This window comes from Eubalaena glacialis, chromosome 1 (assembly GCF_028564815.1).
Source record: "Eubalaena glacialis isolate mEubGla1 chromosome 1, mEubGla1.1.hap2.+ XY, whole genome shotgun sequence".
Taxonomy (NCBI): Eukaryota; Metazoa; Chordata; class Mammalia; order Artiodactyla; family Balaenidae; genus Eubalaena; species Eubalaena glacialis.
Genome location: NC_083716.1, coordinates 60685050 through 60711961, shown reverse-complemented (window position 1 = coordinate 60711961; position 26912 = coordinate 60685050). Strand labels below are relative to the sequence as shown.

The following is a 26912-nucleotide window of genomic DNA, read 5'->3' as shown; positions in this document are numbered from 1 at the left end:
ATAAAGGAATTTGCTCTTTGGGGAGTTAAATCTTTAATATTGACCTCTAGGTATTACTCGCAGCCCAATTGTTTTCTGTTTTGTATTACACCTTCATTAGCACTAAATTTTTTATACTAGCTTTTCTAGGATTTTTATTTTAACAGGTTTTTTAAAACCTTAAATTACATTCTTCCCATTTATTTGCACTTCTTCTCTCTTCTAATTGTTTCATTGTCCACGCACCAAAGATACATTTACTATCTCTTATTTTTTCATTCATCATATATGCTCATAAATTCTAAATTCAGAGATTCTCAGTTCTGCCTTATAGTTATGGTGTTTTTCTAGTTGTTCTCCTATTACTGTTCAAAATGTTTTTGGAATGTATTGGGATTTTCTTCCATGTTTGAGGTTCTTTAGCATGTTCTTTTATTTTCATGCATCAGAGCAATTCCTACTATATTTGTATGGGATCTCATAATTTTTTTAATGAGCAAAAAAGTACAATATTGAACAACATTAAAGATTTTATTATTCCTTATTCTAAAATATAATATTTATTTAATAGTGAGATGAAAATACAGGTTTTATGAAATATAATTCCTGTGTCAAAAAGCTGTAAGTGCTACCACTGTTTTGTGACCCCCTGAATGATATCTGCTCTCTTTGTACTAAGTCTAATAGTAATTGATCCCAAATAAAATCATGAAATTCCCTTTTGTTAGCTTTAGAAATGCATTGATGAGTACCTTGTTTGATGGGATAAAAGCTTCAGTAACTGATGCCCCCACCTGAGTGGTTAATTCCAAAATATTATTTGTCTGACGCATTGTTGTCAGTGACAACTGAACAAGAACTTTTAGGATCAGTTGGCTGTCCAATAATCACAAATTTCAAGGCTATGTAAATGGTGCCAGTTCAGCCCAGCTCTTTTCTCTATTATCATATCAATTGAGTCAGTTCATAGTAGACAAAGCAAGGTTATGGGAACCACCTAGAGCATCATGCACCATTTAACATCAATGCAGCATACAAGAACATCTGCAACTTCAATCTTATTAACAGAGGATAGAATGGAAGGCAATAAACAGCTTTCTTCACCATTTAATTGCAAAATAGTATTTCCTAATGTTTGCATTGTTTATCAACAGGAACTTCATCAATAATTGTATAATTATGGTTGCCTAGATTACATAGGCAACCCTCATGCATCTTGTCATTTATTACAGAGAGGTCTGAATTTAATCTGAATTTGAACACACGATTCAAGACTAATAATATAAGTCCTTTGAAATGTGAGTTGCATAATACAGATATTTTGTGCAGTAGGAGAATGGCAGTTTATGATTCCTCAGTCACTTTGGGGATTAAGTTAACACAGAGAAAAGACTGAAAGGCAGTGAAAAATGAGGGGAAGCCACTAGTTAGATTCAAACATAGATCCACTGAACATGAAAGTAGGTTATGTGCTTTAGAATTAATCACGAGTAATTAGATGTTTGCTTTAGGCCAAAATTGGGCTGAATTAAAGCAGAATTGTTATGCTGGGGTCTTCCCCTCAGTTTCTATGCTTAAAGGGAGAAAATGGCAGAAAACGACAAGTATACTGAAAAAAAACTATGGTGGCCAAAGTTAGAAATTGTAAATTCAGAGGGAAGACTTGACATATCTGTTCAGTCTTTGCCTTTATTGCTCTTTGAAGCCAGATAACATCACTACTCCTAACCAGCAAAATGTTAGTGTTCGCAGCAAGCGGCCAAGTGCGTTCTTCAGGCTCTGTGGAAGCAGAGAGTTTCTTTTGGCACACAGTGCAAAATAGCCAAGAAAAATGAGAGGAAATAATATAAGTTCAGTAACAGTTATTGGTGTGGTCATTGGGAGTTGTCTCGTAATAAAACAGGAGTAGGAAAATGTAAAAAATAAGGGATGCATTTAAAGTAGGTGAGGCAAGGGGCTGGTCTGAAAAGTTTGTGTGTCTTTTAAACGTGAAAATCTCATATTTTTACTTAAGTTTATTTTGTATTTAAGGAAAACCTGAGGCCTGTTCATGAAATTGTGTTTGAAACATTTCAATATTTAGAATATTTTCTCCCCCTGATTAATCTGTATTTATACCTTTAATAATTCTCCATTCATTTTCTAGCAGCAAATTTTTCTTCCCTTCTCAGATTTTTTTTTTTAAGATCACATAGGAAGAAAAAAAATCTACTGTAGTAAAGTATCCACAGAGTAGAGGAAGATATAGTGTTTCTGTCCCCTTTTTTGCTGGTTCTGAGTGTAGTGAACATAGCAGAAGCTTTCTTAACATGATAGTTGATCTATCATTGCCTCCATCTGAGGGATACCAAGAACTGGTTTGTTGGAGGTAATTGTTTGACCTGTAATTACTTAACATTATGCCTAAAGACTTTTTAAAAAGTAATTACAGCCTCTACTATAAACTTGAAAAAGTTCTAGCTCTGCAGAATGAGAGTGGAGATTTTGTATACATACATACATACATACATGCATATATATGTGCCTCTCACTTAAATACCTCAGGAAAAACATTTTTCTAGGCTGGGGCTTTGCATAAATGGGCAGTACCAATTCTGACACATGAACACCTTTCCTTTAAAGAACTTATAGGCAGACATTATTCAGGAGCCTTTTCTAGGAGCTATTTATCAAAACTGCTATGATAATAACTTTGTCCTAATGAGTCCCAGTCTCTGTTTAGGGAGTAATCGATAAACTGCAAATTAATGTTCCATAATTCACATTACAATGCACATGTAATTATTTGAGATGAGGCAAACCCTATGCATTTAATTTACAACTATAATTAAGTAAACTCATTTGATACTAATTAGGTGAGCCTAAAAGGATCATAGGTTTGTATATTTAATTATCAAAGTACAATCAGCAACCAGTTTCTGAAAAGCTTTCCTAGCTTGAGCTCAACATTGATCTTTGCCCACCCACACTACAATTTTATCTTCTTGGACCTTCAGTAAATTAAAATGCATGGTGAATCGTGGAGAATCTACTTGGTGAGTTAGCTTTTTTGGTTATTAGATTTGTAATTCACCATCTGAAAAAACGGCTTAAATATAAAGAAGTTTTATGTCTGATAAAGCAGTTCATCAGAAATGAGGGAGAAATTAAGACATTTCCAGTTAAACAAAAGCTAAAGGAGTTCATTACTGGTAGACCTGCCCTATAAGAAATCCTCCAGGGCTTCCCTGGTGGCGCAGTGGTTGAGAATCTGCCTGCCATTGCAGGGAACACGGGTTCGAGCCCTGGTCTGGGAAGATCCCACATGCCGCGGAGCAACTGGGCCCGTGAGCCACAATTACTGAGCCTGCGCGTCTGGAGCCTGTGCTCCGCAACAAGAGAGGCCGCGATCGTGAGAGGCCCGCGCACCGCGATGAAGAGTGGCCCCCACTTGCCGCAACTAGAGAAAGCCCTCGTACAGAAACGAAGGCCCAACACAGCCATAAATAAATAAATAAATAAATAAAATTAAAAAAAAAAAAAAAGAAATCCTTCAGGCTGAAATGAAAGGATGCTGGACAGTAACTCAAAGCCATATAAAGAAATAACGCCAGTAAAGGTAACTGCATAGGTAAATGTAATAGCCAGTGTTCTTGTATTTTTGATTTCTAACTCCTCTTTTATTTCATACATGATTTAAAAGACAAATACATTAAACAGTAATTATAAATATATGTTAATGGATACACCTGCATAAAGATATAATTTATAACATAAAGGGGGAAAGGAGCAATATAGAAGCAAAGGTTTTGTATGTTGTTGAAGCCAATTTGGTTTCAATTCAAATTAGATTGTTATATATGTATAATGTTAATTGTAATCCCCGTGGTACCCACTAAGAAAATATTTGAGGAATACAGAAGTTTTCTCTATTTTGTTAAAATAGTATATAAAAATTAGTTTGTCAGAAAATATACTTGTTTGCTAGCTTAGAAGTCTTTTAAATTCTACTGTCAATCACCAAGTATTTACTGCATACCTAATATAATGGGCTTTCTGTTAGGTTTCAATGATTATCTCCATTTCTTCCCACTAAATGTGTAAACATATAATCAAGAAAGAAGCGTTATATGATGTCTCCAGTGACTTCCTAGTCTTGGAATATGCTAGATAAAATGTTCTTATCTCCTAGCTGCATTTATGCTGTAAAGAATGTGAACGCTTGTGCCCATGACTTTCCCTAAAGGTGTAAAAGATGTTTCTATCTCCAACCTTTAAAACCAAGGTACCTGAATGTAAGGAGTAGAAGGCACCTTTATGATGCAGTATATGTTCCCTTAACTCTTAAAGTATTTAGGGTATTGCCATTACTATCAGAAATTGTGAACCTTACCCGCAGACACTCAAATTCTAAGCTTTCAGAATGTGCTAACCGGAACATGAGGGTTTTTCCCTTTCCTTATCAGCAGCCTCTATAGTAAAATAGAAAGTAATTGCTGATGCTTATGTTGCTCACATAGAACACTTACTTACATGATCTAAAATAAGGTATTAAAATAGGTGGGCAAATTGATATCTGGCCTGTGAGGCCGTTGTTGCTTCTTTTATTTCTTTGGGGATACGAGTGCAATTTGTCAGTACATTAAAAGAGACTTTTTTTTTTTTTTAATAACAAGGCCCAAGTTTCTTCTGTCCAGATGTAACCAATGTCAAGAATTCACACACTATACAATTAATGACACCAGCCTTGCTGCACTGACATCTATGCCTGACCAGTTTGTGTCTTGTCTCTGGGTCATCTGAGGAAGTATAAATAGTATTGTGGACTATGAACAGCCCAAGTCTAGCAGGTGCCATTTACATGGACTAGAGTATAAATAGTGTCCTCTGAAGCTGTACAATGTGGTGTTCTTAAATTGAATTATCTCTCATCTTCTTCCAGTCTCAGAAACAAAGATACTGATTTTTGTATCGTTTGAAGAACTATTTGCTAGTTCAGCATAACTAGCAAAGTATAAAGATTTGACACCTAATGGCTTCTGTTCTATCCCCTCATGGTAACAATTATTTGGTGGATTCAGAAGCGTAGTAGACATTTAGAATGATACTTTGGAGAGGGGAATGGAAGCACCAACTAGGGATTATTAGTAGGACCAGTTCTGAGAGGAATTAGCAGTAATTGGCACAGTATTGGATGACAAACACCAGCCCGTTTGGAAACAGGATCTTCATCATTTTTTTAATAGGGTTGTGCGGTTCTTCTTAATCTACTGAAACTTTTCAAAAATCTGATGCTGCAAATTATCATCCCTACAAACCAGATGGCACTAAACATCAGTGGTATTTCAGCAGTGCTTTCTTGCTCTGAGACTTCTTCTAATCCATAATGAGAAAAAAGAAGCCATTGGTCATCTCATATCTGATGCAGCTTTTCATTTGTAAGCTAAATAACATTTGCCATTGCCACCATCAACAATTCAAACAGAAATCTTACCAATAGAAAGCCCATGATTAGAAGTAGTGGCATCAATAGCTTCATCTTTAATAATAGAGAACAACTTTGTACATGCATATCCATTTTTAAAATCTGTTGGGACTGTTGGGACTTCCCTGGCAGCGCAGTGGATAAGAATCTGCCTGCCAGTGCAGGGGACACGGGTTCGAGCCCTGGTCCAGGAAGATCCCACTTTGCCGCGGAGTAACTAAGCCCGTGTGCCACAACTACTGAGCCTGCACTCTAGAGCCTGCGAGCCACAACTACTGAGCCCGCATGCTGCAACTACTGAAGCTTGCACACCTAGAGCCCGTGCTCCACAAGAGAAGCCACTTCAATGAGAAGCCCGCACACCGCAACAAAGAGTAGCCCCCGCTCGCCGCAACTAGAGAAAACCCACGCGCAACAACGAAGACCCAACGTAGCCAAAAATAATAAATAAAATTAATTAATTAAAAAAAACACAACAGATTTCCCTGGTGGCACAGTGGTTAAGAATCCGCCAGCCAATGCGGGGGACACGGGTTCGAGCCCTGGTCCAGGATGATCCCGCATGCCGCCGAGCACCTAAGCCCGTGTGCCACAACTACTGAGTCTGTGCTCTAGAGCCTGCGAGCCACAACTACTGAGCCTGCATGGCCACAAATACTGAAGCCCGCACACCTAGACGCTATGCTCCACAACAAGAGAAGCCAGCACAATGAGAAGCCCACACAGTGCAACAAAGAGTAGCCCCCGCTCACCGCAACGAGAGAAAGCCCACGCACAGCAACAAAGACCCAATGCAACCAAAAATAAATAAATAAATAAATTTGTTTTTTAAAAAAAAAACATGCCTTCAGAAGGAGCAATTTTAAGTAAGACCTGGTCGCCTATACCCAGAAGTCTTATTTTAAGATTAATAATATTCTTGTCCATTTATTCATTAAATGCTTACTACGTGCCAACATTTGTCCTAAGTGCTTTACATGTATTAACTGACTTAATGTTTGCAAAAACCCTATGAGATAATTACAATTATTGCCCCCATCTTACACATGACAAATTGAGGCATAGAGAGTTTAACTTGGTTATGATCTAGTAAATGGGAATATGAACCCAACAGTCTTGTTCATATTCTTAATCACAATGTTATACTGCCTCTGTTCTTTATGGAGTATTTATTTACTTAATTTAGTCAAATTTAGTTATCAGTACAGGGCTTAAAAGGGGAATTTAAATGTCAGTAAACTGTTACATACTGTTTAATCAAAATCTGTTTTTTTCCATTATTACCTTTTTTCTGGAAAAAATGGTAGCAACATTGCTCAAATGGCAGCTTTGGAATTATATTTTACTTCTCTCTCATTCTTTTTGTCCCAAAGTCCTACTTTGCTCTGGGACCCTGGGTAGTTGACAGCGTCCGTGAGCTTCAATGTCTTCATTTATAAAATCAGGTCAATAACACCTAACTCATGTGATTGCAGTGAGAATACATGAGAAAAAGTATATAAAGCACTTGGTGCGGTACCTGGCTCACAGTAAGTATTTGAATATCGCTTTTCTGCTCAAAAACTGCAGTTGCATCCCATTTGCCTCATGTATAAAGTCCAAACATTTGTCTGGCTTTCAAAGCCTCCCTAGAGATGGCTGGACCCCACCCATCTTGCGTTATTTCTTGCCTTACCTGACATATAAGCGTCCTTCTTTCTCTGTGCCTCCTGGGATATATATACCTTTCTTTTCCTCTCCTTTTCACTATCCACATCAAAACCCAGCTTTAAGTTCAATCTTCTCCATGAAACCATCACCAGTTAATTAGACTCACATTGTTCTTTTCCTTCTTTGAGCTCCTGTTGCAGCTATAAATATTACATTGTATAATATTTCACAAATTCTTCCACATATGCTAGATTTCTCTTTCCATCTAGATTCTTAAATTCCTTCAGAAGACAGACCATGTCTTAATAATTCTCCTTTATCTGCTTCCAAAGGATCTAGCAGAAAATGAAGAGCTCATAGTGAGTGTTCAACAAGTACTTATTGCCTGATTGAAGATAATAAGCTCCTAAAAACACCTTATAGAATTGTATAGGGCTTTATATTTGACAGGGTGATTTTATTAATGTTTATGCTTAATCCATATAATAGTCATTGAAAATAGCTAAAGCAAGAATTATCCTCATTTTCTGAGCAGTAAGACAGAGTTTAAGTTACACTGTGACTTGTATAAGGTCTCTTGGTTAAGTAGCATCTTAGACTCCGTTCCCAACTCCCACCATTCAGTCCATTCTCTATAAGGCTGCCAGAACAATCTCTTTTGACAATGGGATCGTGTCACTCCTCTCTTTAAAACCTTCCAGTGGTTTCCCTTTTTATTACATAGAATGAAATTCTACCAGCTCTTCTCCCCCACCCCCGCCCACACACACACACAAATTTGATCTCCACATACTCACTGTACTCTAGTTACAGTGGCCTTCTTAACCTTAAACAGGCCTAGCTCACCAAGCTTGTTGCTAGCCCAGGGCCTCTGCACTTGAATATTCCACCCCTGGATCTTCACATGGCTGGCTCCTTCTTGCAACATCACCTCCTCAGTGAGGAAGTAACACCCATCTAAATTAACCCTCCTCCCCAGTCATACTTTATCATCTGTTTTATTTCCTTCATGGCATTTATTGTTATCTCAAATTATCTTCTTCATTTTTGTGTTAGTTATATATTATCTATCCTCACTAGAATGTAGATCCTGTGAGAGCAGGGTTTTTGTTTGTCCTATTCACATCTGTATTCTCCTCTGACAGAGGTCCTGACACATGATAAGCTCTTAATAAGTATTTGTTGAATAAAGTAGCTGAACAAAAACCAGACTCAAACCGTGGGTCTTTTGAGTCCTAATCCGGTGTACTTGCCATCATTCCATTTATTCTGCCTTTCATGAAAGCACTTATACTTTTGGAACTACAATAAGAATCGATGTTCAGAATAATGACATTAACATGTGCTGTAGGATTCTCTATTATCAAAGAAAATTTTCATTGAGTTCAATAAACTAAACTAATTAAAGCAAGGATGTCATGGTATGTTATTATATTAGTACATTTAGAAAGATTTCCAACTAAAAAGACTTTCTGCTTTTTCTTTAGTTAACCAGAAAATTAAATTAACCCAGAGCTCTTCATTTCCCCCAAAAGTCCTTGTTAATTAGGATTGTTCTATAAATCTCTATTATTAGCAGAATTTGTCATCTGTTTCATTATCCTGTTTATTAGGGCAGTCTGATTAGGGTGTCTTTGCTCATATCCTGATATGTGTATCCCAATGAAAAGAAAAAGCATTTCCTGGATTCTCTTTTTTTTCCCTGTTCTGTGACACAGGCATATTTCATGCTGTTTGTATAACAACTTAATTTCTTTGTGTCAGTTCCCAGTATAAAGTAGGAATGATATTCTTGACTTGGCTATTAAGTAAAATAATTAAATTTAGAGTCTACTTAAAATAAAAGCATTAGTGCTTTGAAACATTGTTTGTGATAACAGAAGATTGAAAATAGCCTAAAAGTTCATCAATAAGGGACTACTTAAGTAAATTATAGTATATCCATCCAGTGGACTATTACGCAGTCATTAAAAATAATGACATTCTTTGTTTACCAATATAAAAAGATCTCCAAATGAAAAAACATGGTCCAGAACAGCGTGCATATAGTATGATACTTTTTTTTGTTGTTTAAAATAAAAAGGAGAAAAAGAAGAATGTTTTGCTTATATGTGCATAGAGAAATTGTGGAAGGATATACAGGGAAGCAATAACAGTGATAACCAGATTGAAAAATAGTGGGGCTAGAAACTGGATGAATGGGAGAGATAAGAGGAGAAGGGTGGTTGTACCATATATTTTCACATATTTATATTTGGGGACTATAGTTATGCATTACCTATAGTAAAAGTTAAAAGGTTAAATTTTTTAAAAAAACAAGCACAACTAAAAGTATGTGGTTCTGGACTGCATCCTGTACTGGATGAAAAAAATTGCTATAAAAGACATTAGGACAATTAACAAAATTGGAATATGGAGTATAGATTAGATGAAATAACAATATTAAGTTTTTAAATTTATCAACTATACAATGGTTACCTAAAAGCATATGTTTGTTCTTAGGAAATACACCAAATAAAATAAATTATTAAGGAGTAAAGGACATGATATATGCAACTTATGCTCAAATGGCTTGAAAGAATAAATAAATATGTATGTATATATAGGAGGACTGATAAATTGTGACAAAATGAAAAACTGGTAAATCTGGATAAACGTTACATGGGAGTTCTCTGTATTTTTCTTCAAACTTTTCTGCTTGTTTAAAATTATCCCCCCAAAAAAAGGTTAATAAAAAACAAGCAGGGCTTCCCTGGTAGCTCAGTGGTTAAGAATCCGCCTGCCAGTGCAGGGGACATGGGTTCGAGCCCTGGTCTGGGAAGATCCCACATGCCACGGAGCAACTAAGCCCGTGTGCGACAACTACTGAGCCTGCGCTCTAGAGCCTGCGAGCCACAACTCCTGAGCCTATGTGCCACAACTACTGAAGCTCATGCTCCTAGAGCCCACGCTTCACAACAAGAGAAGCCACTTCAATGAGAAGCTTGTGCACCACAACGATGAGTAGCCCCCGCTCGCCGCAACTAGAGAAAGCCTGCACACAGCAACGAAGACCCAACGCAGCCAAAAATTAATTAATTAATTAATTAAATTTTTTAAAAAGCAAACAAAAACATTAATACCCTGGAAATACCTCATTATAAGAAATCACCAAGGTGCAGGAGCCACTTTTCAGAATCTTAGGAGTTCTGGTTTTTAAACAGTCGTACTTGTCACTTTCTGGTGAAGTTTTTGCCATCAGTTTTCTGTTTTTTTCCATGGCTGGTAATGCTCATCAGAGGCAGTGGTAGAGGTGGTGACTACAGTCTACCTTGAGGCTGAAAAACACTTGCCTATCTGCTTCTCGTCCTGCTTTGTATCCTCTTCAGTTATATCTTCACTACAATTTAGAGGTGACATCAGTAAGACAGTGACAACACATGGCACTTTAATATACCTTGAACAAAATTTCCTAAGGATATTAATTATCTTGAGACTGTGTGTGTATACAGTACTAAAATGTATAGTTAGTTTGGTAGCAGTAAAGCTGCAGGAACATTTAGTCTAATTGTTTGGCATTGAATGAGTGGATTTATTTTTTTTTTTTTCAGTTAGATATTGTGGCATTTGTATGAACTAACCATCTCTACTATAAACGACTTAACATTATAGTTGATTCTAGCCAGACTGGCCTCTTAAGAGACTGGGTAGTAAGGCTTATGTCACAGTAAAGTGAAGAGTAAATTACCTGTTTGTATAAACTGTCCAGAGACTGTTTGATTTTTATTATTTTGTATTTTAAGTACATTAAATTTCATTGTTCTGAGTGAAGATGCCATGAGGGTCTTATCCAATAAATGACACTAAGCAAATCTGTTATCAGCTGAATTGTTAGTGTTTGTTTCCTGTCTGCTTGGGGAAGCTCATGATTTTGTGCTGTTGTAGAAGTCTGGAAAATAAGAATAATAATTATTCCCAATCCTTTTCCTTCTCACTTTATAAAGAATTTGGGAAGAGACAATGGCACTTACTTATCTTAAGCTCTTGAGTAGAAGTACTTGATCAGAACTAAGTGTCATTTTTCTATAACTAAGGCAGAAAGCTATTTTTGCTACTTGTTCCCACAGCTACTCCAGTCCCGTTTCACACCTAAGAAAACAAGGTCCCAGTAACAGTGATGTGAGTGTCTTGGGCCTCATTGGCTGAATAATGCCCATGCCTATAAGTGTGTCTTAAGATTTAGTTAGGTACTTCGTATGTTCATACAATAAATTGACTAGAAGGCTATGGAATGGGTCATGCTGGTGAATACCATTTACTTAGTTTGTGGGAGTTTTTTTAATAATTCTGTAAACCAGCTTAGATCATTGTATTTCAAAATAAGAATGTACCAAAAACATAATTGAACTTGAATATTATTGAACATTGTTTAATCCCTTTTCAATGATTTGGAACACCATTCAAGATGTTGCAGATTTTCAGCGTTATTATTTTGAAAGGAGTTCTCATAATATAGCTCTCTGGATGCAGAAGATAATAGAGCCTGGACTGTGTACCAATTTATGACAGCTCTTTTTACATTCTTAATATTCTTATATATTTATTTGAATTAATAAGTACAAAAAGTGGAAAATATTTCTACTTTATGTTTCAGGAAATTGAACTTCATATGACACCTAAGGATAAAGGATTTCAAGGATCTACACATATATCCAGAAAAAAGTGGAGTAAAGCTGCATTCATTTAGAATTTTTGCTAATTTAGACAAAAAGTCATGATTCTTAAGAACAAAATTCAGATAAACTCTTCCATTGTGAATTAGGTTTTATTCATAAATAAAGATTTATCCAATCAAAAATCAATAACTTTTTTAAACAAAGAACTCAAGGAATTATATCTAATTGCAGCTTACTTATCATTTATATGTGATTATTTTAATCTGTAATCCAGGAATTAATTCTTATATTACCTAAAATGTTTTATAGATATGTTATATTATTACATAATATAACCTTATTATAAATGGTAATGGTTTCATTAACTTAGCTCATTTTACTTGTTTAGCGCCTGTTTGTTCTTAGTTTATAGTTGTTAATTCCCTTTATAGTATGACTTGTACTTGGAAGTAATAAAATCAGATTTCTTTATAAATATTTATGTTACAGACCTTTCCCTAAACCAGACTGTAGCCCTTTCCTTTCCTAATTATTTCTAATAAAGTCTGCGTATATCTTTTTGGCCTGCGTAGCAGTCTGTACTGCATACTCCCTAGAAAATTTAATCCTGGATATTTATGCCTTAACTTCCAATTAATCAAAATCTTGTCAACTTCATGTAGGTCTGGTGTTACAAAGTGTGGAAAGGTAGTACTTAAAGAGTTTAAATAGGTACTTCTAATATGGAATCTTCTTAGCATCTACAGTCAAAAGGCATCACTAAGTGAATGAGTCCTCTTCTTGAATATCAATCTTTCCAGAGGATCTTTTTTTCATTATCATTACTTTGTTTATCTCTTGTTGAAAGTATCCATTAGTAGCAGGTAGCAAAAGGCAGACAGAACATGCTTTTTGAGAGTCTTAGATTCTTTATTAAGACCTTAAAGTTTCCAAGATTTCCTTTTCTCTCCTTCTTGATCTTAGATGAGATTGAAGTTTATAGCTCTTTGGCCACATTTGTCCCCATAAAGGATGCAAATTTGTGGTTTCAGAAGTTCCAGACACCAATGAAAAGCACTATTCAGTCTGTTACAAATGTCCTCTAGGCCAGATTTCATCACAGATACAGTAGTCTCCCTTACCTGCAGGGAATATGTTCCAAAACCCCCATTGGGTTCCTGACACTGTGGATAGTACCAGACCCTATATATACTATGTTGTTTTTCTTCTGTACATACATACCTATGATAAAGTTTAATTTATAAATTAGGCATAGTAAGAGATTAACAACAATGACTAATAATAAAATATAACAATTATAATAATATACTGTAATAAAAATTATGTGATGGGAATTGCCTGGTGGTCCAGTGGTTAGGACTCCACGCTTCCACTGCAGGGGACCAGGTTTCCATCCCTGGTTGGGGAAATAAGATCCTGCATACCACACGGCATGGCCAAAAAAAAAAAAAAAAAAATTTGTGAATGTGGTCTCTCTCTCTCAAATTATCTTATTGTACTGTACTCACCCTTCTTATGATGATAGGATATGATACAATGCCTGTGTGATGAAATGAGGTGAGGTGAATGACACAGATATTGTGATGTATCATTAGGGTAACATTGACCTTCTGATGATAACGTCAGAAGGAGAATCATCAAGCCATGATGATGTCGATGGTTGGATATCAGCAGCAGATGATGTCCATGGTTGGGCATCCTCAATAGTTGAAGGGTTTTTGTTTGTGTTTGTTTATTTGTTTCACTGAAACCTTTTGGAAGAACATTGTAATTAGAAGTTGTCTCTTTTTAACTCATCAGTGTTTTGCTACAGAGGTTGAATCCTTCAGTGATTATAAGGGTGACTTTAATGCTGCATTCCATCCAAGGATCTTATTCCCTAATTTTGTCCTTTAAAGTCTATGCAATTTGAAACACTTCAGCAGATTTTGGTAATGTCCGAGTTGCTGGTTCTGCTTCACTTTCTTCTTCATCATCTTTCTCTTCCTCTGTAGATGACTCAACAAGTTCTTCCACTTTCTCATTTGTTAACATTTCTCCATGGTCTTTGATGTGTTCTGCTTCTTCATCAAGCATCTTGGCAAATCCTTCTTACTGTGTGAATGATTTTCCTAACTTCACTGATCCCCAGGAAGCCTTTAAAATCATTCATGACTGCAGGCCTTTACAATTTCTGGTTTTAATTCATCCACTGCAGCTTTGATGAATGTTATTGTGTCAGTAATAATGAATGATTTCTAGCACTGCATTGTGTCCAGATTAGAGTCTGCATCAATTGCTGATCAAATGTGATCAAATACAGGGTGGGTGTATGTGACCTGAACAAACTGAATGATGCCCTTGTAAAAAGGGTGAAGCAGTGAAGTTGTATTTGGAGATAAAATTCCAACCTCAACATTTTCACGTTTATAACAATTCAGGATGACCAGGTACGTTATCTGTTATTAATAGGACTTTAAGTTCCACCCTTTCTTCTTCCAACTATTTTTTCACTTCTGGGATGAAGCATTGGTGGAAGCATCCCATAAATGAGATAACTGTCACCCATGATTTCTGATAATTTTTGGTTTTGTTTTTGAGAGCACATGGGTTCTTCACCCTGAACACTACGCACACCACGCCTGGCTTTATCATATGCCCTGCAGTGTTGCCACATAGTACCAGAGTTCATCTGTCCTTCCATGTTTTGTGCCCTTGTGCCTCCTTTGCACTTTTATGAATGTAGCTTCTATTGGGCATCTTCTTCCAGAAGAGCCCAGTTTCATCACCTTTGAAGACTTGCTTTGGATGGTATGCTATCTCCTTAATCAACTCCTTCAGCACTGCCAGAAATGTGGCAGTAGCTTCTTCATCGGCAGACACAGCCTCTCCAATAATTTTTATATTTTTCAGTCCAAATCTTTTACTGAATCTGTGTAACCATCCTTTACTTGCAGTAAATGGCTTGGCTGTCACTTGTTTCAGGGGATCCCTTGCTGAAGTGTTCCTATAGGCTCAGTGTTTTCTGGCGCAGCACGTTGCCGTCAATAGGAATAAATTTTCTGTTCATGTCCTCCACCCCAAAACTTAATGCCTTTTCCATCTTAATTAAGCACTTGTCACACACTCTGGCCATAACTTTTGCAGTTTGAGGTGCGACATCAAATCTAACACAAATTTCTTTTTCCTTCTTCACAATTTCACAGATAGAAGCTTCATTCTTACTGTAGATCTTAGCAACCTCAACATATAATATTTTTTTCTTTCCTCATTAAGTCGGGAACTTTCACCTTTTCACTTAAAGGAAGCACTTTATGGGTTCTCTTTGGCATATCCAAATCTCCAGCATCACCACTCTTGTGCTTTGGGACCATTAGTAAGTAAAATAAAGGTTACTTGAGCACAAGCACTGCAGTACGGTGACAGTCAATCTGATAACCGAGGTGGCTACTTGAGTGACTTAACAGGCGGCATACGTAGGAATGATTCATATCCAGGGCAGGATGGATTGGGACGGTATTCAGAATGGTGTGGAACTTAAAACTTATGAATTGTTTATTTCTGGAATTTTCCACATAATATTTTCAGACTTTAGCTGACCGCGGGTAACTGAAACCGCAAAAAGCAAAACTGTGGATAACGGAGACTACTGTAATGCCATTCCACTGTCATGTGCCAGGTTTAAAGTAGTGTATTAGGTTACTCTGTAGTCAAAACAACCAAGCCCTGGTCCAGACTGCTGTAAGACAAGAGCTTATTGCACTGTCCATTTTGTTCTGCCCATGCATTCAGTGGTAGCTTTCCCTTTTGTTATTTGACTGATAGTTTGGAGGAAATAGTGACTCCGTTGTAAAAAGTAACCAGATTAGGTTATCTGTAATAAGCCAACTAATATCAGTAATCCTTGACATTGGCATCAAGTATTATTCAGAATAGTAGTTATATTTTTATTGTGCCATTGTGATTTTCTATAGAGAAGCACTCAAGACTCATTATTTGTATTTTTAAAATTTACAACTCTTTAACTATATCCAAGATTTCATTGCCAGGAATGTAGCCAGGCTTGATGCTTTATTAGAGATCCATGATCTAGTGCTTAATACTTCCTTTAGCTCATAGTTTCTGTTCACGTATTTTTACTGTTCAAAAAGGTACTGCTACCATTTACAGTTGTTCCTCAAAAATGTGAACTACCTAAGTATAACTCTAACAAAACACATACAACATCTGTATGCTGAAAATACCAAAAAGCATTGCTTACAGATGGCTTTTCACCTTGGTTCCCAAGTGCTCATGTACAGAATATGGGCCTCATGTTCTGTCTCTCTCTTTGGCTGATGTAGGAGCTTCAAGCTTTCCTGGGTGAGTTTGTATATTGAGTGTTTACAAAGAGAAGTCAGTCTGCCTTTCTTTGGCTCTAATTGCAGAAAGTGAAGTCACCGCTTTTGCTGTCTTGGATCAAGACCAGAAAGAAATTGTTGATACCAATGGAGCTGGAGATGCATTTGTTGGAGGTACAGACTCATTTATTTCATACTTACTTACAAGTTAAACATTTCCTTTAACCCTGTCTCTGCCACATAGCCAAGATTTATAAATATAGTAACTTTTAATTTCTGCTTTTAAATAATTAATTCCTGATGTTTTTTCCATATGCTACTATCATTGTGTTATGAGGGTATATTACTACAGGAAAATATGTATTTTGGGCTTAAAGATAATTTACTGTTACGCTATATCCCAGTCATTTTCACAAGATTAATTGTGTCTGTCAGAATATTGCATAAACAGGCTGCATCAAGACAGTACATAGTATATTCATAGCCCTTCAGGCTTAAATGTTAACAAATTGTTGTTCTTTAAAACACATTGTGAATATTAATAGTACGCTAATAGCTAAGGATGATGTCTTTGGATTATATCCTTTAGTTAAAACATCTGTTTCTAACATAATAGTTGGATGTTTATTGTACCAGGAAGGGTTAAATTTTTGTCTCATTAAGGTTCAATAAGAACTGGCACAATTTATAAAAACAAAGTCATTTTCAGAGTGAGTAGTCAAAAATAAGATCAAGACAACTGGAAGAGTTTTGGCTTGATAACTTAGATTGATCTAAAATCGGATTCAAAAGTTCTTTTCATATGTCTGAACTCCTTCTAGCTAAGTGTAGTTAATCTAGGTTAAGATCTCTAGAAAGCTTTAGACTCCTGAGTGATAGCCCAGAAGAGTCCCTCCTGATCTTTATTTCTCATAACATCAAGCAAGACAAGGAAAAAAAGGCAAATGGAGCTGACCCTTGTCTTCCTTCCCTTGGAAGATAAGTTGAATTATGGGAAACTTATTTAAGACTGTATAATGGTTTGAACTTAGTGTTATTTAAAATATTTATATTCTTTTATTTTAATGTTCACTAGCATAAATTTTTCATGTTTCTTTCTTTGAAACTTTTCATGCCTAGTCTTAAATGAGCTGTTTACCATTAGACTGGTAGCATGCCCCATGCCATCTTTTTTGGAAAGAGTACATACAACAAATAATGTTCTACTTTACTGTCACGCACGCATCTTTTATTCCTTTGCTCTGAAAGGCTTCATCATTGATTATTTTGCAGCTATTTTTCCTATTCCATACCGCTTCAGAACTGTAAACCCATGTAGCCTAAAAATACCTTATCCAGAATTGGGCCAAATTCTGCAATACATTAAGGAGACACTATTGATTTCCTGGTTAGAAATTGGTTAAACCAGGAATCTTAGTACAGAAACTTTTAAATTTGTAACCTGTGTGTGTATTATTTAAGCACTTTAAAATACTTAAAACAGTAAGTATTCTCTTTCTTTGCTATTTAGTTGGGTACATCCTGAGGCTGTCATAGATACGATGGTGACCTAATTAGCCACTGCTCCTGGGCCTGAGGCCTGGGGCTTCCTGGCCTTGCAACAACAGATTCCTTTATAGATCCCTAACTACCTGTAATGCTTCCACTATGAGGTAGGAATATATAGACTTTTTGAGGAAGAGAGAAGTCATTCTTAGGATACTAAAATAGGAACAGCTAGCTAGCCATTTGTATTACAGTTAGAGTGATAAATGAACTATATCATTCAAAGCCCTTGGGCTCTTTGTTACAGGATTTTCAGCCTCTTTCTTATCTCACTCTACTTAACCCAGCCTCATTTATATACTTATTCTTGGGGTACAGTGAGGTAAGTAAAAAGGAAAGAGTGTGGAACAGGGATCTGCAAACCTTTTTTCCTAAAGGGCCAGGCAGTGAATACGTTAGGCTTTGCAAGCCGTATACTGCATATTCTTCTAGTTGTTTTCTTGCTTGCTTTTTGTTTTGTTTTTGGTTTTTTGCAGTACTCTAAAAATGTAAAAACCTTTCTTCGCTCTCCAGCTGTATAAAAACAGAGCATGGGCTGGATTTGGCTCTCAGGCTATGGTTTGCCAACCCCTTTTGTAATACGTTGGCAGCTTCCTCACTTTATTCACTTTCATCATACCCTGGATTTCACTACACACTGTTGAAATCAGTATAGAGAAAGTGGAAGTCAAGCTGAAACTAGGCAGAACTTTACTGGTAAAACCTCAATTAAGTAGACATTTTTCTCATTTTAACCCTACTGTCATCGGTTCCCAGGATATTCAGATCCTGAAGGACTGAGTCATGCAATGAGATGAATACTCTAATGTCATATTAACAAGGAATACTTATGCTGGCATGTTCAGCACATTCTGTCTATGTACATCAAGCTATATAGTAATAGCATAGATAACATTTATGCAGCACCTACTAGCCAATTGATATCTTAGGCACTTTACATAAATTAACTCGTTTAATGTTCATAAAAGCTCCTTGAAGTAGGTTATTTTTAACCCCATTTTACTGATGAGAAAACTGAGACACAGAGGGGTTAGATAACTTGCCCAAATTCTCATAGCTAGAAAGTAGCAGAGCCAGGATTCAGACCCAGGCAGTCTGAACTGTACTGCTTCTCTAAACTTTTAGGGAAATCTCACCATTAGGACTCAGAACCACAGACCAGCCTTACTAACAAAAGCTGGTTTTGCCAGAGAGAATCTTCCTATTGACTGAATAGATGACTTCATTTATTGAACAGGAGCTTTTGTTACATGATAGGATTCTTAGGACTCTGGGGTAAGATTGTTGCAGAAAAGAAAGTGAAAGGAAAGAGAATCGAAGGACTGTAATCTCCGGTGAGTTTGAACCGGGAGCTTTTTGCTAAGCAGTAGAATTGATTGCACTACAGAGATACAGAAAGCCAGATCATAAACTCGCTTGGTCAGCATGGAATCCGAATACAGGGAGCTATATGAATCAACTGTTTAATAGCACCAGGCTGATACATCCATCTTACAATAGAGATTGTCTGGTTAGTTGGAAATACTCTAAAATCCATTGGCTGAAATCCCCTACTCCCATCTCTACACCAGGGAAAGGCTTTCTAGGAGGATTGGAAATACTCTATCTTTTGAAGCATACTCCTCTACCTTGATCATGAATGGAGAGGCAATGGCAACTTTTGCGTTTACTATGTAGTTTCTTTTTCTTTGCTTTATTGCCTGATTAACGTATCTCCTTTCTGATTGACACATTTTATCTTTAGATGGTTAATATATTCCTCCTATTACTTTCAAGTTTTGCTGGCTTACAAGCATTTCTTTCTTTTGTGACTTTGCATAACTATATTCCAGTCCCAATTTCAAGTTCTTAGGTAAACCATGACTTCACCTACCATGTGCTGATATTACATATCCCAATACCAGAGTGCCATGCGTTCTTATTAGCCACATAAGAGATACATGACTACATCATAGATTTTCATGTATAATTTTAAAATGAGTACCCCAAATGAACATAAATTAAATTCATAGTTCCATCTTGAGGGTTTGGTGACAGTGACAAATCCCTCTAACCTCTACAAGCGTACCTCCTTGTTCTATTTGGAGATCTTAAACACTTTCTAATGTCTGCCCTTTACTTGTCACTAGCCAGCCCTGATGGAACTACCCTTTTCACATTCTCCCTCAAAAGCCAAAGCGCCACGATTGTACCCTTGGAAATGGAGACAATTCTATAATCTCTAAGTATGATTTCCTAATTTCCCAGGTCAGTAGAAAATTTCTTCCTGTTGTCCTGCTGTGCTTTGTCACAGCAGGTCTGCCTTTTCATTTGGAACCCTCTTTGTCACTGCCATAGTAACAAATGGAAACATTGAGAACATTTTGTGACAGGCACTGTCATTGTTCCCTGTGAAATCTCTTCCCCTGTGTCTTCCCAGTAAATGAAACTGAGAAGAAAAATCATAACAAATAACATGAAAGGAGACCTAATCAATATGTTCCCAGTGAGCTGTCAATACCAGCCTGTGTTAATCTAATATGATTTAGTTGTATGTTTTATGGCAGCTGTAGGAATATGAACTAGACCTACAAATCATCTTTAGACTAAAAGTGAGTACACCTTTGACAGATTATACCCAGGCACATACATATAACTCTCAGAAAAAAGACTAGAGACCTTACCCAAGGACCAACATTCTTAGGTTTAAAAAAGCTTCATTAAATGTTAAGAGCCATATATAGCTTAGAATAGTTTATTTGAATGATAGTAAAGTAACTGTGCTGCCTTTAATACTTTTATTTTCAAATTTCTCATGACAGCTTTATCAGGGAAAATGTATTATCCTAAACGATATTACCTACAATATGCAAATGACTTTTAAGGCCACTTAGCAATCACAGTGTAAATAATTATCCTATTTCCCATCTAAGAAAAAGGAGCATTAATTTCACTTTCTAATTCATGTTCAGAAAAGACTTTTTGTTTAAAAAAAAAAGATTTAAATTACCAGAGCAAGGATATTACTTCCTTTTTAAATAGCACCTGTCTATACTTCAGAGAACCAGAGGGAATCTCTAAGTTATGTTTATGTTTTCTATTCTCATCTTGCTTTTTATTCCCAAACATTTGTAACTTACTCTCCCATTCTTCTTAACTGCTGCTTCATTGTGCTGTACAAAGAAGTGGTGTAGAATTCTTCTGATTTTTTTTCCTACACCACCCCCTTCCTTTGCTGTCAACTCAGAGGACTAGAAAATAACTTGGTGAGTGTTGAATATATCATTTCTCACACTTCTTCACCCCAAAACGAAACCTTCATATGACCCACTGTATGCAGAAGATTTACTTGTGGGTGGTAACCAAGATGATTGCTGCACACTCCTACCCCATCCCACAGCAACAACGATCCCTTTCCCTGTCTTTCACCTCTAGCAGGACATCTTTGGTGTTTGATTTCTTAAGCAGTTTCCCTTAAAACCATCAAATGAGGTATGGGATTGACTTGGTCATTAGGAATTTGAAATACACCACAGACAGCAGCTCAAGTTCACACAGGGGGAAAGGGAAGAGAGATTCACACCTTGCACAGTCTTAGGATGCTTCACGCCATGCTACTCTGATGTTTCACATCCAAAGATTTTGATGAGTTGACATTGGACCAGGACCAAATTTCAAGAGTCTTGCCTAAGATTATTTAAGCCTTTGTGGGTCTAAAGAGGTAACGATGATCCTCAAGCCATGACAAAAATGAGAAATAACTTTCATTAACATGGGATACAGGATGATTTTAGGATAAAGTCTGGAATTTTTCACAAACAGGAATGTTCCCTCAAAGATCTAGTATCCTGGATGGCCTCCATCTAGAAGCAATTGTGAATAGATAATGGAATTCAAAAGACTTTGTCTTCTGGAGATTTGGATAATTCAGAGACAGTCTGAGCCATGGAGGCTATCAGACCCCAGAACTTAAATATGAACCTTACATCTCCTATATTTGATGGTTATTAAGAAATGCTTATTCTAAGAAAACAATGTTGGTATTTATAAGATTTCATTTAGTAGCAGAGGGCCAGAAGAAATGTCACAAGCAAAATACCTGAAGTTAATTTTGTTAGACAGAATTGTGATATGACAAAATATATGTATATCAGTTTCCTGGCCTACGATATTTGTGAGTCAAATGGAACTCACTTGAATCCAGTAGCAGTCCAAGCTGCTCTTACATGGATTTGGTCAATTTTACCTGCCTTATCTGTCAGATTCATCCAATCTGTATCAGTTAGGTTTTGCTGCATAACACACTACCCTCAAAACTTAGTGACCTAAAACAACAACCATTTTTTTAGCTCCACAAATCTGTGAATTGGCAGCTGGGCCTAGGCTCAACTGGACAGTTCCTCTGGTCTCAGAGTTTCGAGAGATTAAGTAATTTGCCCAAGGTCACAGTGAAAGCCAGGATTCAAACTCAAAGTTTGACCCCAAAGTTCTTACCTCTGATGATTTTGTTATATTCCATTCCATTAGTATCCTCTTGTCTTCCCCTCCAAGTGAGGAAAAATAGCCAAAGTGCTTTTCTCAACACTAGTCTGTAGACTGGGGCCAATCAATGACTTAACAGAGATTTCATCAGTCAGTAGCAAAATGAAAAAAAGGTAGGAGCAATATAGTAAGTTTTCGTAAAGCTGAATGTATTCAATTTAAAATCTTGTCTCATAGATGTTTGAATTTGTTACAATGTGCCTTTATTGGTTTTGTAATTAATATAATCAAAATAAATGAAATCACATGTCGGTAGTACTGATGCATAGCCTGGCCAACCTTGTGACCTAGCAGAAGTCTTACCAATGGTGCATAAGTTATTACAAACAACTTCCCAAACTGTATGAAAATTTGTATGAAGTGTAACCTCTGATGTTATATGGCTATTTACTATAAACAGGGGTCTGAATAAAACAAACAAAAATTATCAATGCAATTACTAAATTTACAGCTATTCTCACTTCAGATATGAGTTCCCAAACCTGGGGTATGAACACAGGATCTTAATTTATTTTTCATTTAATTATCCAGTTTACATTGACATTTTATAAAATTAAGATATGTATGTTTTATTTCTATCCCATGAAATAAATGGAAAATTAAAACCAGTTTCTGTCATCAAGTGCTCTTTGAATTTTAGAACCACCCTGCTGTGAGAAATTGTCAGTTGATCAAATACAGGTTTTTGAATTGAGTTAAATAGTAACAAAATTAGTTATCTTGCTTATGAATTAGGGCATAAATAAGCTTACTGTCATCTCCTTATTCTAACACTCTAGCAGCTATGACTTTGTCCTGGTAAGTCTTTTTGTTTTTAATTATATTGCTTAAAATGTTAATGCTGAAAGGGAGTATTTTTTAAAATCACGTTTCTGGTTTTCAGGTTTTCAAACTTTCAATAGTGAAACTATGTTCAAATGAGGTTTTATCTGAATCAGAATGAAATGAGATTAAACAAATCCCCATTTGACCCTATCCACATTTTATCTGGTTGCTCATAAAAAGCAACTCTCTTGAATGAGTTGATGTTAGGTATGAAAACCTAACATGGTCTATTAAAAAGCCCCCATTTGATGGATGAGGAAAGGGAGTTAATTGTAAATATGCAATACTAGAAGCCAGATCTCCTGGCTCATTAATTCATGATCCAGTGATTACATGTGTTCATAACCCAAATGAAAATTGTCAGTTAAGTAGTCTGTTATATAGGCCTTTTGGAAATATATAGGTCAAGAGTTGATACCCCAAATGGATAGAAGCCTTTGATGTAGTTTTTTTGGTATGTGGGTATCCAAGATGTTTAACTTTAACAATAAACAGAAGCATATGCTAAACTTTTATTTTGGGAACCACATCAAGAGATCACACATTAGGTTTAAAATTCAGATTCTAACATTTTTGTTCCGTAAGGAGGAATGATCTTTAAAGCAGTATTTTGAAAGGGGTTGGGGTGCAAGGGCACCTTATCCATACAAGTAAAACATACTGCTTAGTACTCTTCAGGAGCTTCTTTCCTGAATTAGGGGCATAGAAAGGTTTTTTTGGTTTGGGATTTTTTTTTTTAATTCAAATGCAATATCCCATGCCATGTTAATACAGTTTGGCAAGTTTCCATTTTCATACACCAGAAAGAGCAGATAAGTTATCCTCATTGTTATAGCACTGACCACTGCCTATATATTATACCATACTGCTCAGTTGCTCACTTTGTGTGGGAGGATGTATTGTGCTTAGCTGTCGTGAAGGAACCTTTGCTCTGAATTGACTTCCTGTGCATGTCAGTCACTACACCATCTGACACCACTTAGGCTTTGGTTTTCATTATGCAAATACCTGCTAGGTCAGACCTTACCCTGATAGGCACAGTAGCTTTTTAAGTTATTTCAAAATTTAATGTTTGTTGATTTCCTTTTCCCAGAAAAATCTGTGTTTTCTAACATATGAGTCACAAGTTGTTACTTAAGTTCATGACTAGTTGGTAGTCAATATGAAGTCAAAACAAAATAAAATTTTACTAACTAAACTACATAAAAAATGAAAGGAAAAAAAAGTTTACATCTGAGCCTTTTTCAGCAGGGGGAAACCATTACTTTGTCACATCTGGGTAGTCTAAGCCAGCCAAATTGAAGTGGGAATTTCCTGCCATATGTTAGTTCTTTGAGCAACCTGTAAACATCTAAAAGAGGGTATGTGAGTTCTTGTTTGGTAGAGCTGTAGCCACTGTGGAGGCTTGCTCCTAATAGGTAGCAGACATTTTTATGTACTACCACTCGTCAAGAGGTTATATAGCCTGACTATAGCTAACACTGTTTGCTCTTGTTAAATGCATTAATTTGGAAGGCCTAATTTGGAAGGTACAACATCAGGTCTCACCAACATTATAGCAAGAGTGAACACTGTGTTGAAATGACCTCCCAAATGTGGATGACAGAAATTTTGTTTCATTAATAAAAAGAAGGTAAGACTAAGCCACCACGGGTATTCCAGGTAACTTGAATAAGGTCATTTTATAAAGTCAATGAAGACCAAAATAAGCCTCTTTATATAAAGGAAAATAAAGAATCTGAAATGGTAGGAGAAATACCAAGTATTTACATCAGCTTCCTGTTCCAGATGCACATGGGCATTAGGAAGCAAAAATTTCATTCAGAAGAGTTGTACACAAAAAGTAGAAATGCTTTATCCAGTTGAAACAAGAGACATTTTTAAGGGGGAAGAAAAGACTTTCCACATAATCTCACTGTTTTTGTCATCCTCTGTAAGGGAAAATATTGACATTTACCAGACTGTTTGCTCCAGCTTTCTGATCTCCTGCAGTTTATTTTTATAACAGCCTTATCGATGGGCCTCTTACCCAGCTCTCTAGGTTTAACTGAGTTGAGTCGATTTGTTACCACAGCTTCAAGTAGCTGTTACAGAACAAGCAAGACATCCTAATAAAGCTGTAAACGTGTTTACTCAGAGTATTGATTTTACTTGGAGAGGGAGAAGCTGGTGCTTAGCACAGTGTCAGGGTGGATGAATTTCACTGCAGTTTTTCATTGTCATCTGTCATGGTTGTGAAACACTAAGTAAAGCCATCAGAGGATAATTAGAAGTACCAGAAATTTAGCCCCTAAAATCCGTTAACCATTTGGGAGTTTCATAGCTTAATTAGCTTTTATTAAAAATTTCCTCTAGTAATAATAGTCAAGCACTTTTAATGGTGCTTTCAGGTAGAGCAAGATTTCAAGGTTGTAACTTGTTAAATATATGAATTTAATGGCTAAAGGTTTTTCAGACTTTTTCTCATTCTAGTAATTAGGCTAACACTAGAACACAATGTAAAGAGACAGTGATCTGTACTCATATCGGCAGAAGTACACGGTTTTTCTGAAAACTCAATTTTAAGGAAGTGATAAAGCAATTATAAAATATTTAAAACACATCCTATAAAGGAAAAAATACCCAGTTAGCATCTTTATTAAACATTTAAGTTTAAATGTTTAACCTAAATGACCTAGACACATAAAACTGTCAATGCCACCCCTGTTTTCTTAATACCTTCCTTCATTAAAGAAGAATCTAAAATATTCTAGCCTGCTGTAAGTTAGTCGTCATCTTAAAGATAAAAGTTGATTGAACAACTGTGGAAAAGACACAGGTCAGATTGAGAAGTTGCTTACCTTCTAGAGAAACTGTATTAGCTATTGAATTTGATGAAAGGTATTCATATAAACACTCTACCTGCTGTCTTGCAAATGACTAGAAAAACACCACAGTTGAAATACGTCACCTAGGATGATGAGCACAAAACTGAAAATTTATTAAAAATAAGTTTTACCGTTATATTTAAAATTAGTCTTCTTCCCATATCTACAATCATTTATTCAGTGCCTTACAGTAAACTCATGCTTTCTTGCACTACTGCCCCAGCTTGCCTAAATAACTCATAAAAATGATGGTGTCTGAGGGATGAACAATTCTAAAGCCTAGGAGTAACAGACTCTGTCAAAAAGAACAGTGGAAGGTGATGGGGAGTTTTCTTTGCCTTTGAAATGCTATATAGTTATAAGCCAAATTCTACCCTGAGTTAAGCCTTTAAGCCTTGGAGTAGCAGGTTGTAAAATTTTGTTACATAAGTGGACACCACCAGAGCTCCTTCTTTTAATTTTTCAGAAGGTAGAGGAAGAAATTGGTTTTTCACAGTTTATTTCAATCTCTATTCTATATTGAAGTATTCAAAGACAGAGGAAAAAGAAATGATATAGATTTATGATTATAATATATCATTCTGTTTTATATATGTGCATTTCAAAATCCCCACAATACAGTAATTTATTTTGTTCTATTCAATTTTCTTAAGAATGACAACTATGTGAGGGAGCTCGTTGTCATGGAAGCAGGGGCAGGGGTGCAGGATCTAGTAGGGCAGCCATACTTTGGCTTTAAGGCACTATTTCATCAGACTCCTTTGGTCAAAGGAACAGAAACCCGTTTCATCTGGCTCAGAATAAGGAATTTTTTTTAAGGAAGCACATAAGCATTAAGAGAGACATTATAAAACAGTGGTTAAGACAATGGGTCAAAAGACATGGATTTGAGTCCTTGTTCTGGCATTAACTAGTTGTGGGACTATGGACAAGTTATTTGACATCTCTGAGCCTCAGTTTTCTCATCTATAAAAATGAGGATAAAGTACCTATCTCATTTGGGTTATAGTAAAAGCTGAATGAAATAATGTTTATAAAGGAACAGTACCTGACACATAGTAAGGATTCATATGTGTTACCTGTCATA

At 36.2% G+C, this 26912-nt stretch overlaps 1 protein-coding gene across 2 annotated transcripts in view; it reads left to right on the top strand.

Moving 5' to 3' along the window:
* The window catches only part of ADK (adenosine kinase), a 503819-nt gene that overhangs the window by 457743 nt on the left and 19164 nt on the right, over positions 1-26912 (top strand). For both annotated transcript variants that reach the window (XM_061197296.1, XM_061197285.1), the window contains exon 10: positions 16155-16241. In XM_061197296.1, the coding sequence (XP_061053279.1) occupies positions 16155-16241 (87 nt within the window). The remainder of the gene's footprint in view (positions 1-16154; positions 16242-26912) is intronic.